Raw genomic sequence first — 15,812 nt, forward strand, 5'->3', positions numbered from 1 at the left:
AGCAAAATTAATGTCTCTTAACATAAATGAGAACTTAGTCTTCAGGACCCATATATGATATTATGTGATTACAGTACATCAAATCACTACATACATTCTTTCAACGAATACCTGCTGAGCATTTGCAACAGTCTGGCAGTATTCTGGGTACTGGGGACACAGAAGAGAAAACAGAGAGGTTCCTTATTTGAAGTTTCCCTTCTAGGGAGAGAGAGAATTCAAACACACAATACAATCATAAACAAGGCAATCTCAGACAGGGCTATGTGCTAGGCAGAAAAAACATCATAGTAAAGGGACACAGCGTGACGGGCGGGGGGGCCTCTAGATGAAGTGGTCAGAAAAGCAGACCTCTCTGGGGAGGTGACCTCTGAGCCAGACCTGAATGACTATGGGGCAGTGATCTAGAAGGCAGAGAAGGAGCCTTCCGGGCAGAGGGAACGGCATGTGCAAAGACCCTAAGACGGAAAAAAGCACGCTAGGTTTACAGAAGCACGAGAAGACCAGTGTGGCCTCTCTAGTGAGCACAGGGGAAAAGAGGCTCCATGCCATGTTTGCAAATACCTATGCACGTATGTGCCTGGGTGGGAGGGCAGTGCAAGGCCTCTGGGCCATGGTAATGACTAATAACCAGTGAATTAATTATTCTTCAGGTAACTGATAAGTTGCCAATTATCCCCTATGTCTTAGATCTGCTTAGTATATTTCCATTTCCAGCCAACTCACAAAAGTCTCCTATAACCAGGCAAATATACTTCCAAAGGTAACTCCTTTTCTAGTCTGTCTCCCGCCACCAGCTGGAATTAAATTAAATATGAGGGCCGGGCGCGGTGGCTCAAGCCTGTAATCCCAGCACTTTGGGAGGCCGAGGCGGGTGGATCACGAGGTCAGGAGATCGAGACCATCCTGGCTAACATGGTGAAACCCCGTCTCTACTAAAAATACAAAAAACTAGCCGGGCGTGGTGGCGGGCGCCTGTAGTCCCAGCTACTCGGAGGCTGAGGCAGGAGAATGGCGTGAACCTGGGAGGCGGAGCTTGCAGTGAGCCGAGATCGCGCCACTGCACTCCAGCCTGGGTGACACAGCGCGAGACTCCGTCTCAAAAAAAAAAAAAATAAATAAAATAAATAAATTAAATATGAGGTTAAGCAGAAGTACAAAAGCATCTCCCCAGTCAGGAGTATCCCATGTCTTCCTCCTGAAAAGATGGCCAAAGAAGTCCATATTTAGCACCCCAAAGTGCCACAGGGGTTTTAAAGCATGGGAGGAAAAGACATTTCTATTTTCTAGAGCTCTGTGATTAAAAATGAGATTAAGGGCCGGGCGCAGTGGCTCACGCCTGTAATCCCAGCACTTTGGGAGGCCGAGGCGGGCGGATCACAAGGTCAGGAGATCGAGACCACGGTGAAGTCCCGTCTCTACTAAAAATACAAAAACAATTAGCTGGGCGCGGTGGCGGGCGCCTGTAGTCCCAGCTACTCAGGAGGCTGAGGCAGGAGAATGGCGTGAACACGGGAGGCGGAGCTTTCAGTGAGCCGAGATTGCGCCACTGCACTCCAGCCTGGGTAACAGAGCCAGACTCCGTCTCAAAAAAAAAAAAAAAAAAAAAAAAGAGATTAAGATGGATTGAACTCATCCTCTCATGTGAGATGAATAATACTAACACAAATGTATCGCCACAACGCAAAACCTGTCTTCGATGCTGCAATCACAGTTACCTCCTCTGCCAGTATCTAACTCCCATAAGGGACAGACATGGGCTTCCAAGTACTTGAATCTTTCTAAAAAAACTTCACACTTTGCAGCAAAAAATAAATATCACCAAGCAAATTATGGGTCCGTTCCACATTAGACACACACTATTAAAAAAGGCCAGAGAGGCCGGGCGCGGTGGCTCACTCCTCTAATCCCAGCACTCTGGGAGGCCAAGGTGGGTGGATCACCAGGTCAGGAGTTCAAGACCAGCCTGGCCAATATGGTGAAACCCTGTCTCTACTAAAAATACAAAAATCAGCCGGGCATGGTGGCAAGCCCTTGTAGTGTCAACTACTTGGAAGGCTGAGGCAGAAGAATCGCTTGAACCCAGGAGGTGGAGGTTGTAGACAGCCGCGATCGCACGTGCCACCGCACTCCAGCCTGGATGACACAGCAAGACTCTGTCTCAAAAACAAAAAAAAAGGCCAGTGAAATTGTCTTCCACAAGTAAAGAAAGAAACAAGCTCAAACAGGCAACTGAGGAACTTGCCACGTTGGTGTGTCATGGCACAAGAACAATTCATCTAAGAGCATTTCACAACAGGAGACCAGGAGTAAGCTGATGATCTACTGACCACTGTATGCTGTGCTGTATTTGACTGATGTGGGAATAATAAACTTTCCCAAATGAGAAAACCTGTGTGTCTGACGGCAGTCAATCTACTGAGCAAGTGCCTTGTTCACTAAGTACCTGTGAATAGTGTCTAGATATTTCAACACTACTAAGTACTTTTTAAGGAAATCTGATTTTCATAATGTTGAGGCAGTAATATTTCGGGAATTTATTATTTTATGAACTGGTAAATGGTGTTTGGGTCAATAGGTATAGGCACCAGTGCTACTGTTTATCTAAGGAGCCTTGGTCCATTCTTGGTAAAAACACTCCAGAAAACAGAAACTGATGGCTCCTTTCTGAACATACTACTCTATGTATACTTCAGCCCTAATGCTGGCATCTTACTCAGTGCGGAACACTTCATTAAGATCAGGGCCGGCCAGGCGCGGTGGCTCACGCCTGTAATCCCAGCACTGTGGGAGGCCGAGGCGGGCGGATCGCGAGGTCAGGAGATCACCATCCTGGCTAACATGGTGACACCCCGTCTCTACTAAAAATACAAAAAATTAGCCGGGCGTGGTGGCGGACGCCTGTAGTCCCAGCTATTCTGGAGGCTGAGGCAGGAGAATGGCGTGAACCCGGGAGACAGAGCTTGCAGTGAGCCGAGATCATGCCACTGTACTCCAGCTTGGACAACAGAGCAAGACTCTGTCTCAAAAAAAAAAAAAGGTCAGGGTCACAGGGCTGGGTGCGGTGGCTTACACCTGTAATCCCAGCACTTTGAGAGGCCGAGGTGGGCGGATCACGAGGTCAAGAGATTGAGACCATCCTGGCTAACACAGTGAAACCCCGTCTCTACTAAAAATATAACAAATTAGCTGGGTGAGGTGGCAGGCACCTGTAGTCCCAGCTACTCTGGAGGCTGAGGCAGGAGAATGGTGCGAACCCGGGAGGCAGAGCTTGCAGTGAGCCGAGATCACGCCACAGCACTCCAGCCGGACGACAGAGTGAGACTCCCTCTCAAAACAAAACAACAACAACAAAAGAAAGATCAGGGCCATAGCAAGGCTGCCCACTCCATTACTTCACACAGAACTGGAGGTGTTAGCCCAGGCAGTTAGAGTAAAGAATGAGAGCATAAAAATCGGGAAAGAAGTCATTTCTATTTGCAGCTGATAGGACAGTACGCCTGGCAACCCTAAAGAATCAATGAAAAACTAACACAAACAGTAAAAGAAATCAGTTAGGCGGCAGGATAGAAAATCAAAGTATGCAAATCAACAGCTTTCATATACCCAAGAGAAGATGAGAATCTAGCCTCTATGTAAAATAACAAGGTCCTTTTCCTGTGAGTTTCTACCATGTCTGTCTCCCCCAAACTACTACAGAAGGTTGTTTTAAATCTAAATTTGTATCAGTCGAATTATATATTAATGCATTCATCCCAGCCTTCCAGACTGTGGACAGTTTTGAATTTTGCCCTTTGACAGACTGACAATCTCACTCAGCTGTGTATCTTGTACAGACAAGGCTTTCTACACACGGTTCCAAACGATCTCTAAAAAACTGTGACCAGAACAAAACGCATGAGAAGCTAACCATACTGGCAAGACCAAACACCACAGAAGGGAAATAAAACCTCCACCAAACATTTCACTTACTTGAAAGGCCAAATAAATATTTTGGGGGCCTCAAATGAAGAAACTTGATTGGCCCCAGAGGTAAAGTCAAACTTGTTGACCCCAGAGGTAAAGTCACAGAGACAAGCACACACTTTAAAACAAACCGACTATTTCTATATATGCACCTTGTTATTTTACCTTGTTCAAAGTTCTATTTATAGGCTGGGCATGGTGGCTCACCCCTGTAATCCCAGCACTCTGGGAGGCCGAGGTGGGTGGATCATTTGAGGTCAGGAGTTCGAGACCACCCTGGCCAACACACGGTGAAACCCCGGCTCTACTAAAAATACAAAAATTAGCCGGGCATGGTGGCAGGCACCTGTAGTCCCAGTTACTTGGGAGGCTAAGGCAGAACTGCTCGAACCCAGGAGGCAGAGGTGATGAGTGCAGAGGCAGAGTGCAGTGAGCCGAGACCATGTCACTGCACTCCAGCCTCGGCAACAGAGTGAGACTCTGTCTCAAAAGCAAAGAAACAAACAAACAAACCCAAACAAACAAACAAAAACCAAAGTTCTATTTATTTGACTTTGGTTTCGTACTTTTTTTTTTTTGAGTTGGAGTTTCACTCTTGTTGCCCAGGCTGGAGTGCAGTGGTGCAATCTCAGCTCACTACAACCTCCGCCTCCCAGGTTCAAGCGATTCTTCTGCCTCACCCTCCTGAGTAGTACTTTGGTACTCTTTAAACATTAAGTTTCTAGTCAATCTGTCATGGCCTTCTATAAAAAGAGAGAGAGAAGGTCCTTCGGGTGTGGTGGCTCACGCCTGTAATCCCAGTACTTTGGGAGGCAGAGGTGGGCGGATCATGAGGTCAAGAGATTGAGACCATCCTGGCTACCACAGTGAAACCCTGTCTCTACTAAAAATTAGCTTGGCGTGGTGGCGGGCGCCTGTAGTCCCAGCTACTCGGGAGGCTGAGGCAGGAGAATGGGGCGAACCCGGGAGGTGGAGATTGCAGTGAGCTGAGATCGTGCCACTGCACTCCAGCCTGGGCGACAGAGCGAGACTCCGTCTCAAAAATAAAAAGTAAAAAATAAATTTAAAAAAATAAAGAAAGAAAGAGTAAGAAAAAAATTACCCAAAGAGCGTATGTAAAAGTACCCATGGTAAGGCAAAGCCTGCCCTTTTCTATCTTTTTAAGTCCTATCTACCCCAAAGGCCCTGCTCAAATCCATCTAGGGCCAGAGGTGCATGATTCCCAAACCTCAATCATCACTCAGCATCTTCAAGAAATTATCTTTCACTCAAATGATTCCTTTTCTTTCTTTCCTTTTTTTTTTTTTTTAGAGACATGGTCTCGCTCTGTCACCCAGGCTGAAGTATAGTGGCACAATCACGGCTCATTGCAGCCTTGAAATCCTAGACATCAGCTATCCTCCTGCCTCAGCCTCTCGAGTAGCTAGGACTACAGGTACACCACCACACCCAGGTGATTTCATTTTGAATGTAAACTTTTCCAGTATTATAGGTGGAAAACCAGTATTACTTGCCACATCTAGACGATCATAAAAAACAAAACAAGGTTATTCACTTTAGCTGAACCTATTGCTGGCTATATTGCTGGAGCCCTATTCTATGTTTAACAATGGGACTGGGGGTGGATCAGCAAGTATCAGAAAGATGGTGAGGAACATACTAGGATCAAACCAAGTTTTTTTTTTTTCTTGATATCATTAGAAAGTCTGAGAGAGAACGGAAAAGCACAGTCTTCTCAATTTGTAAGATCAGTTTTGTTTGCTGCCACAAACCACCTCGCTGTATGCCCCAGACACTGGGAAAATGCTGCCCAAGACCATGGGGCCCTCCCCTGAGAAACCTATCCCAGTGGCCCCGCTGTGCATGCTGGGTGCCCCACTTACTGGCCATTCACCAAGTGGCCCTATGGCAACCCTTGTGCTATAGCCTGGTATTATTAATTAGATTATCTTATTTCACTGATTTGAAGACCTACATTTTCCACATGTTAACATCTCTGGAGTTGGTATGTTACAAGTTAATTAGCTGTGAGTTCTCTTTCTGAGCAATATACAAAACATTGATGTGTCCTTAAAATATCAGTGTCTTAGATCCAATGACACATACGCAGTTTCTCACGTAATTCGGGCGCTCACCAGATACTGATTCACTACAGTGGCCGGAGAACCTCAGGAGGTTCTGCCAGTGTGGGAGTGAGAGGATCTGGTCTTCTCTGTGTTCCCCAGCAGACTCACGCTGCTGCAGCTGAGTGGGCTTGAATCGTGTTCTCCCATTTCTTTCCATCTCCATCGAGGATTAGCCACACCGAGCGTCCATTGCTGATTCCATTAAAGCCTACAGGATTGCCAAGTCTCTCGCTTCCTTCCTCCACATTTCTGAACAATTTTCAGAAAGGTCATGTACTTTCTATTCACACAAACCACCCACCCCTCCACCCCTGCACACACTGATGCATACTTTCTCCCACGCCCCCAAATGCCAGGCCTGCCAGCACCAGCCGTGAGCGGCGCTGGAGCGCAGGGAGCAAGAGTCTGCGAGAAACTGAGAAGGGGGCGTCTCTCACTCAGCACAGCCTCATCGCGGAGCCACTGCAACACACACAACAGTGAACACAGGACTTAACTCTTCCATGTCTGAGAAATGAACTGCTCATGAGAAATTTCACAAAAATACGGTAAGAAGTCTGTTTCAAAAGACCTAATTTCAACTTGATTTTATGAAGGAGTTTCCAAAATTCATGTTTTGGTATGAAAAGCTTCTACAGTGATCCAACAGTATTTAACCCATCAAGGCCTTGACAAACACCCTGTACGTGATGTAAGCATTCACTCCTCATGTACATATGTGTCCATGCCACGTAATAGTTCATCAAGTACCCACATAGCCTCATCTCAAAGTCCTGGGCAGCAGAAATGGACAAAGAATGGTTCCAAGCTCAGGCCACAGCTTGAATATCAAATTATGGTATGAAAAGACCAAGTGTTTTTGTGGTGAAAGCACCCAAATTCCTTAGAAGCGAAAAGGAAGCTCAGAAAGGGAGACTCGACTGGGCGCGGTGGCTCAAGCCTGTAATCCCAGCACTTTGGGAGGCCAAGACGGGCGGATCACGAGGTCAAGAGATCGAGACCATCCTGGCTAACACGGTGAAACCCCGTCTCTACTAAAAAATACAAAAAACTAGCCGGGCGAGGTGGCGGGCGCCTGTAGTCCCAGCTACTCGGGAGGCTGAGGCAGGAGAATGGCGTAAACCTGGGAGGCGGAGCTTGCAGTGAACTGAGATCCGGCCACTGCACTCCAGCCTGGGCGACAGAGCGAGACTCCGTCTCAAAAAAAAAAAAAAAAAAAAGAAAGGGAGACTCACATTCTCAGGAAGACGGCTCGGAACAGGGGAGCAACAGACCTTTCTCTCCAAAAAGCTTCCAAGGCCCCAATGCCCCCACCACCTCTAACCTTCCGGATGACCCACTTCTCTGAGACCAGCTCCACTTCTGGCCCCCACTTCTCCCACCAGTTTTCATTGGAGGTTCTCTATGTCGTCATCCTAAAGAGCTCCTCATTCATTCTTAAAGGGGCTAATAATAATTGTGGCCACTTCCAATGTGCTAGGGCAGCAGCTGAGTGTACGCAACGGGTATAGGTGCTGCCCTCATGGACCTTTTTATTTTAGTGGCTATGTATTTATTTTAACATCCTTTAGATAAATTACACAGCTAGCACCTGTGATTTCAGATATAATTGCTCAGGACATGTCGAAGTTTAAAAAATTGATTTTAAGCTTACTTTCTTTTTTTTTTTTTGAAACAGGGTCTTGTTGTGTCACCCAGTCTGGAGTACAGTGATGGGATCATAGCCTTACTGCAACCTCAAACTTCTGGGCTCAGGCAATCACCCCATTCAGTCTTCTAAGTACTACAGGCACATACCACCGTGCCCTAGTATTTTTTTTTTTAAAGATGGAATCTCACTATGTTACCCAAGCTGATTTGGAACTCCTGGCCTCAAGTGATCCTCCTGCCTCAGCCTCCCAAAGGGCTGGGATTCCAGGCATGAGCCACCATGCCTAGCCTGATTTTCTTTTTTATAATTAAGTAACAGTACAGGCAAAATCAAACTCTTTTTTTTTTTTTTTTTTTTTTTTGAGACGGAGTCTCGCTCTGCCGCCCAGGCTGGAGTGCAGTGGCCGGATCTCAGCTCACTGCAAGCTCCGCCTCCCAGGTTTACGCCATTCTCCTGCCTCAGCCTCCCGAGTAGCTGGGACTACAGGCGCCCACCACCGCGCCCGGCTAGTTTTTTGTATTTTTTAGTAGAGACGGGGTTTCACCGTGTTAGCCAGGATGGTCTCGATCTCCTGACCTCGTGATCCACCTGTCTCGGCCTCCCAAAGTGCTGGGATTACAGGCTTGAGCCACCGCGCCCGGCCAAAATCAAACTCTTGATTCCCCCTGCCCCAGGGTGCCCCTCTTCCAGGGCTCCCTCACCTAATAAATGGCACCACTGTTGTTTAAACCAAAACCTTAAGAGTCCTTTTTGACTCTTCTTCCTCTGTTATGCACCTCACATTCAATCCATCAGCAAATCACGTCACCTCTTCCTCCAAAACACAACTGGAATCTGACACTTTCCACCATTCCTCTGCCATGCCCATGGCCAAGCCACCTTCTCACACCTGGATGACTCTAGGAGTCTCTTACGAGGTCCCAGGCTTCCACTGTAACCATTCAAACTCAAAAGAAGGATTTTTCGGCGGGGTGCGGTGGCTCATGCCTGTAATCCCAGCACTTTGGGAGGCCGAGGTGGGCGGATCACGAGGTCAGAAGATCAAGACCATCCTGGCTATCACGGTGAAACCCCGTTTCTACTTAAAAAAAAAAAAAAAATACAAAAAGTTAGCTGGGTGTGGTGGCAGGCGTCTGTAGTCCCAGCTACTCAGGAGGTTGAGGCAGAAGAATGGCGTGAATCCAGGAGGCAGAGCTTGCAGTGAGCTGAGATTGTGCCACTGCACTACAGCTGGGGCAACAGAGCGAGACTCTGCCACACACACAAAAAAAAAACAAAGAGGGATTTTTCTCCAATCATAAGTCACATCACATCAGGTCCCTACTCAACCTGCTCCCCAGGAAAGCTTCGCATCACATGAAGAATGGAATCCAGAGGCCACATCAGGACCTGTGAAGCCCAGCATGGCCCCCAGCTCCCTCAGACCTCAGCTACTCCCATGCTCCCCCAAAGCACTCCACCCAGCTGCACCAGCACCACTGAGGCTCCTGAAACAGCAGCCTTTGCATCTCCTGCTCCCTTGGGCAGGAGCGCTGCCCCCATTTCCCCCGTTTCTTTTTTTTTTTTTTTTTTTTTGAGACGGAGTCTCGCTCTGTCGCCCAGGCTGGAGTGCAGTGGCCGGATCTCAGCTCACTGCAAGCTCCGCCTCCCGGGTTCCCGCCATTCTCCTGTCTCAGCCTCCCGAGTAGCTGGGACTACAGGCGCCCGCCACCTCGCCCGGCTAATGATTTTTGTATTTTTAGTAGAGACGAGGTTTCACCGTGTTAGCCAGGATGGTCTCGATCTCCTGACCTCGTGATCCGCCCGTCTCGGCCTCCCAAAGTGCTGGGATTACAGGCTTGAGCCACCGCACCCGGCCTTTTCCCCCTTTTCATCTCATCAAATGTAGAGAAGTCTTCCCTTACCACCCTGTCCAAAATGGCACCCCCAGCATTCTGTGTGTGAATCCAGACTGCTCCTCACAGCACCACCTGATGCTGTAGTTTGGATATTACAATATCACAGATGATCTGTATCTGTTCAGTGCTCACTGTCTGTGCCCTTTACTAGACCACCAGCTCCACAAAGGCGGTGTCTCCTGCACCTGCAGGGTGCCTAGCACATAGTGAGTGCTCAGGGACATTTAAGGGAATGAACAGCAGACATTCACTCATGGCAGCACTGAAGGTAGAAGTTTCTGGTTAACGGGCAACCAAGCCAGGCTAGTAGTGGAACGTGTCAGTTCCTTTAACACCAACAATACTCCCCAGAGTCCTCTTCGTTTGGAGAAACTAAGGCTCAGGGACATAAAGTGATTTGCCCAAAGCCAGTATGAGACTAATACTGTTTTATCCAGCTGAAAGGTCTAGGTCTTTTTGAACACATCAAGCTTTCCTTAGAACCTCTTTGTGGCCAGGCACAGTGGCTCACACCTGTAACCCTAGCACTTTGGGAGGCCCAAGAGGGCAGATTGCTTGAGCCGGGAGTTCAAGACCAGCCTAGGCAATGTGGTGAAACCCTATCTCTACTAAAAATACAAAAGTTAGCTGGTGTGGTGGTGCACACCTGTAATCCCAGCTACTTGAGAGGCTGAGGCACAAGAATCACTTGAACCCAGGAAGCAGAGGTTGCAGTGAGCCGAGATCACACTACTTCACTCCAGTGTGGCCGACAGAGTGAGATCTTGTCTCCCCCACACCCCCACAAAAAAGTTTTTCGCTTCCAAAGACCTTTCAAGATACCACAGTGCCTGTGATGATGCTCCACCAAGTGATCTACCAAGTGGCCCCAGCATACCCTTGCAAATGCCATTCCTGCGAACCCCCAGTGACCCAGACAAATTAGGCCACTCTGCAGCCCCTCAATACATAGACTTGTAATACTAACTGTATTTAACTTGTGAAAAGCTTAACAAACACATGCACACATATTTAAACACCTGTCCTTAGCCAGATGCGGTGGCTCACGCCTGGAATCCCAGCACTTTGGGAGGCCAAGGCAGGAGAATTGCTTGAACCCAGGAGTCTAGACCAGCCTGGGCAACATGGTGAAACGCCATCTCTAGGAAGAAAAACAAAAATAAAAACACACACACATCCTCCTGGAATGACCCTCCTCTCCTCTGCGTGGTAAACTCCTATCATCCTTTAAAGCCTTTAAAATTCTCTGCTGTCCGCCCAGGGCTCTTGACACAGGTCTACGACAACACGACAGTGCCCCAGGTATTGTACCAGTGGCATATGCTCCTTCTCCCAAGCTGGTCTGCAAATGCAGTGAGGGTGGGCAACACGCCTCATTCATCTTTGCCCAGCAGCCACAGAGCAGCAGCCCTCACAGGCATCTCTGAATGCAGGTGTCTGAGCTGAGCTGCTCTCCCCAGACTTGAGACAGTGGATGTGACATCAGCAAGCCCTACACATCACCTGGACATCCGTACACCCTGTGAGAAGGGATGTTCTGATCATCATGAGGGTGGAGGGGCCTTCTGAGGACATCCCTGCCATCCCTTTGCCTTGCACCAAGATGCAATATGTTTAAAGCTAACTATTCTTTCTTTAAAAAGGGCCACCACCACCTGGAGAAACACATTCTGGGGCTAGTAGAGCTGGCCTTCTGACTAACACAATTCCCTTCGGTTCCATCACATCTAGGTAGGGGAGAAGCTGGTAGCCACATGACCCAGGTGTCTGCTCTCTTCTCAGCAAGCCAACTCAGCCTGCACCATTTACCATTTTCCCTCCCAATGTCACAATCCAACCAGCGTTTCCCAAATGCTAACTACAGCGGGGACATTTATACAGGAACCTTGTCCTCTGGGAACTTACAAAGCAGAGGGCCAGCTGTCTAAAGTCAATGCCAACTCAGTAACAAGACAGACCTGCCCAGTAGTAATAAAATAAAGGGGCAGCAAAGATGTGGAGGGGAAGACAGCAATCCCCACTGGGGAGGCCTGCGAACTGTGCTCCTGGGAGAATAATTTCAAGGCTCTGCTTCCAGGTTATCCCTGAGCCAATGTCTGCTCACTTCTGTGAAGCCAAGGGCAAGCACTGGACCTGGCTGCAAACGTTACTCATCCTTTCACAAGTATTTATTGAGTGCCCAGCACATGGTGGTAGGTATTAGAGACACAGCGGTAAACAAATCACAGGTCCCTGTTTTTAAGGAGTTTACTTTTTCTAGTACAGGAGGCAGACAAGTCCATAGGCAATTCCAACACAGTGCCATGAACAGGGAGGACCCAGGAGGCCGGCACCCTACCCTAGTAGGTCAGAGTCGGCCATGGTGCCAACAAGCGTGTGCATCTATGTTCACATGCGCGTCAGAGGACGCAGGGCCTGGAAGACAGCGCCAAACCCATGAGGGTCCAGACCGGGGACAGGGATGAGTCTGAAGACAATTCTTCCACTCAGCGCTCTCGCCTTAGGAGAAGGAAACTGAGGCTAAGGGAGACACAGTCAGTTAGAGCCAGGACCAGAACCCAGTGACAGCCACCACTGGTCATTCCTTTAGTACAGCCCAGGGATTAAGGGGGTTTCTGGAATCACACTGCCTGATTTTTAATCCTGCCTCTGTACTTACCATTTGTGTGGCCTTAGGCAAACGACCACCTCTGTGTCTCAGTCTATCAAAGAGGAATAACAGTAGCACCTATGTCAGGGGGCTGCTACGAAAAAGAAACTGACAAATGTAAAGCAATTAACACAACGCCAGGGATGCTGTAAGCGGTACACAGTGGATGCTGCTGTTACTGTACGACTGCTCGGTGCCACAGTGGGCTCGAGACTCGGGTAGCTCTGCTGCCGCGCGCCGTGTTCCCTTCTGGATCCAGGACGCTCCCGCCCTCGACGCCCAGCAGCAGCAGCCCACAGCCCCAATGCCTTTGCCCCGAGGGCCGGGCCCGCCGCGCACACGCGCCCCGGCCTCGGGAAAAAGGGGGCCAACCCGAGGAGAGGAGAAGGAGGCTGACACACCCCACCACGGAGAGGGCGGCTGTCCAAAATCGGAGAAGGAGCCGTTCCTGCAGCCGACAGCCCCCCACGCCCAGACTCCCAACCCCAAGCCCGGAGAGCGGGCCAGTTCCTCACACTCTGCAGCAGGCTCCTCCTCTGCGCCGCCATCTTGGAGGAACCCTTGCGGGCGCGCCCGCCTCCCCGCAGAGCAGCGAGTGGGGCGGCTAGAGCGGCCCGAAGGAGTCGAGGATGACCGCGCTGTCGGGGAGCATGCGCCCAGCGCCACCCCACGGCCGAAGAGGGATGGGGCCGTAGCGGACCGTGTGCGCAGGCGCGCTCTTGAAGGTTTTTTTGTTTTTTGTTTTTTGTTTTTCCCCGGGGTCGATTGCTCCTCGCTCATCTTTATTTTTTATTTTTTGAGATAGGGTCTCACTCTGTCACGCAGGCTGGAGTGCAGTGGCGCGATCACAGCTCCCTGCAACCTCTGCCTCCCGGCCTCAAGCGATTCTCCTGCCTCAGCCTCCCGAGTAGCTGGGACTACAGGCATGAGCCACCACGCCTGGCTAATTTTGTATTTTTAGTAGAGAAGGGGTTTCGCCATGTTGGCCAGGCTGGTCTTGAACTCCTGAGGGTTCTTTGTGAACACAGTTGGGGCGGGGGAGGACAATTCTCCCACCTCAGCTTCCCAGGTAGCTGGGACTACAGCATGTGCCACTGCGCCCAGCTAATTTTTGTATTTTTGTAGAGACAGGCTATCACCATGTTGCCCAGGCTAGTGTCAAACACCTGAGCTCAAAAGATCCTCCCAGGCTGGGCGCGGTGGCTCATGCCTGTAATCCCAGCACTTTGGGAGGCTGAGGTGGGCGGATCACGAGGTCAGGAGATCAAGACCATCCTGGCCAACATGGTGAAACCCCGTCTCCACTAAAAATACAAAAAATTAGCCGGGCGTGGTGGCATGTGCCTATAGTCTCAGCTACTTGGGAGGCTGAGGCAGGAGAATCGCTTGAACCCTGCGGAGGTTGCAGTGAGCCAAGATTGTGCCACCATACTCCAGCCTGGGCGACAGAGTGAGACTCTCTCTCAAAAAAAACCCAAAAATTAGATGGGCGTGGCATTGTGTGGCTGTAATCCCAGCTATTCGGGAGGCTGAGGCAGGAGAATTGCTTGAACCCGGTAGGCGGAGGTTGCAGTGAGCTGATATCACGCCACTGTACTCCAGCCTAGCAACAGAGTGAGACTCCGTTTCAAAAAAAAAAAAAAAAAAATTCTCCCTGTTTGGCCTCCCAAAGTGCTGGGATTACAGGCGTGGGCTACCACGCCTGGCCATTACTATCTTTGTTTTTAAAACCCCTACCTCCCAGGGATGTTACAAGGATTAAATAAAGTAACATCTTCCAAGCCTTTAGCACAGGAACAGACTCTGCTCCAAATATGTGGCTTCTCTTCTCTTCCCGAGACCCGTTTCCCCACGCTCATGCCATATGCTTCTACCATTTCACCTTGGGATGCTGTCAACAGTTCCAAAAACACAGAAGGTGCTTCCGAAGGCTGCGCCATTGGGTGCCCCAACTGCTTTTCGGCCAGTAATCACCTTCACCAAGATATCATTGCTCATTGGGCCTGGGACAAACTGAGTGGAGCCAGAAGCCCAAGAGAGGGGGCAGTTAATTCTGCTGACGGGGGTGGTCAGGGAAGACTTCACAGGGGAGGTGACCTTCCATCTGGGTCTAGGAGGGCAGAGGGATCGAGCAGGCAGAGAAGATAGGAAGGGCATCTCAGGCCAAGGGATCACGTGGTCAAAGTGAAGGGGGATCTGGCAAAGGCAGAAATAGATTGTGGCTGAAGCTGAGGAGGACAAATCAGGGAGGGATATGGGTGCACCAGAAGCAACTGGCTTTATCTTGTAACGGTAGGGATTCATTTAAGTGGGAGAGTCACATGATCATATTCTTGTTTCAGAGAGATCCCAATGAGTCAGAAAGGAGGCAGGGAGACCAGTATTAGGAGCCTGCTGGGTTAACCCAGAGAGAAGGAGGTGGCCTGGACCAGGGTGGTGGCCATGAGGATAAAAGAAATGGACAGTTTTCAAAACTATCCAAATAGGTCAGGTAGAAAGACTCTGGCAGTTGATTGGAAGCTGAAGAAAGGGGAGTGGAGGACGACTCCCAGGTTCCTGGCGCAGGCCATTAGCCCAGTGGTGGAGGATCTGCTGAGACAGGGCCACTAGAGGAGGGACAGGTCTGGGCCTGGCAGGTAGACAGAGCACAGGGGGTGCAGAGGGGACGCTGAAACATTCACAGTGTGCAAAGCAGCATGTTACTCTAGGCATTTGAGGCATCTGCTGTGGAAGGGGAGAACGAAGGCAGTGACAGAAGGGATGGTTTGAGAAATATTTAGGATGTTAAGTCAATAAGATCTGGCGTATGCTTGGGTTTTTGAAAAGAGGGACAAATCTGGGATAATACCCAGAGGGGTGACTGGGAGATGATGGTGCCTTTTACTTAGATGATGAGCATAGAGAAAGGAGGAGATTTGGTGGGAAAATTCATGCATTAATTTGACAGTCCTCAATAGAGCACTTAGTACATCCCAGGTAAGCAGTGACAAGAGCACTGCCCTTATGAGACTTCCACATTCGATGAGGAGAGATAGGTAATAAATAAACAAGTAAGTATGTCAGGTGGTGACAAGTACTATGGAGGAAAACAAAGTGGAGGTGGGCTGCCTTTTTTTTTTTTTTTGAGATGGAGTTTTGCTCTTGTCGCCCAGGCTGGAGTGCAATGGCACGATCTCGGCTCACCACAACCTCCACCTCCTGGGTTCAAGTCAGTCTCCTGCCTCAGCCTCCGAAGTAGCTAGGATTACATGCACACAAACCACGCCCGGCTAATTTTTTTTTTTTTTTTTTGAGACGGAGTCTCACTCTGTCACCCAGGCTGGAGTGCAGTGACGCAACCACAGCTCACTGAAGCCTTGACCTCCCAGGCTCAGGTGATTCTCCCACTTCAGTCTCCCGAGTAGCTGGGACTACAGGTGTGCCACCACACCTGGCTAATTTTCCATTTTGGTTTTTGTAGAGGCAGGGTTTTGCCATGTTGCCTAGGCTGGTCTCAAACTCTTGGGCTCAACTGATCTGAC

General features: G+C 49.4%; 1 protein-coding gene across 2 annotated transcripts in view; it reads right to left on the reverse strand.

Annotated features, from left to right (window-relative positions):
* TAB1 (TGF-beta activated kinase 1 (MAP3K7) binding protein 1) overlaps positions 1 to 12,903 on the reverse strand; it is a 40,058-nt gene extending 27,155 nt beyond the window's left edge. For both annotated transcript variants that reach the window (XM_025400764.1, XM_025400763.1), the window contains exon 1: positions 12,807 to 12,903. In XM_025400764.1, coding sequence (XP_025256549.1) covers positions 12,807 to 12,839 — 33 coding nt within the window. In that variant the 5' untranslated portion in view covers positions 12,840 to 12,903. The remainder of the gene's footprint in view (positions 1 to 12,806) is intronic.
* Between the last annotated feature and the right edge of the window lie 2,909 nt (positions 12,904 to 15,812).

The sequence above is a fragment of the Theropithecus gelada genome, chromosome 10, assembly GCF_003255815.1.
Source record: "Theropithecus gelada isolate Dixy chromosome 10, Tgel_1.0, whole genome shotgun sequence".
Lineage (NCBI taxonomy): Eukaryota > Metazoa > Chordata > Mammalia > Primates > Cercopithecidae > Theropithecus > Theropithecus gelada.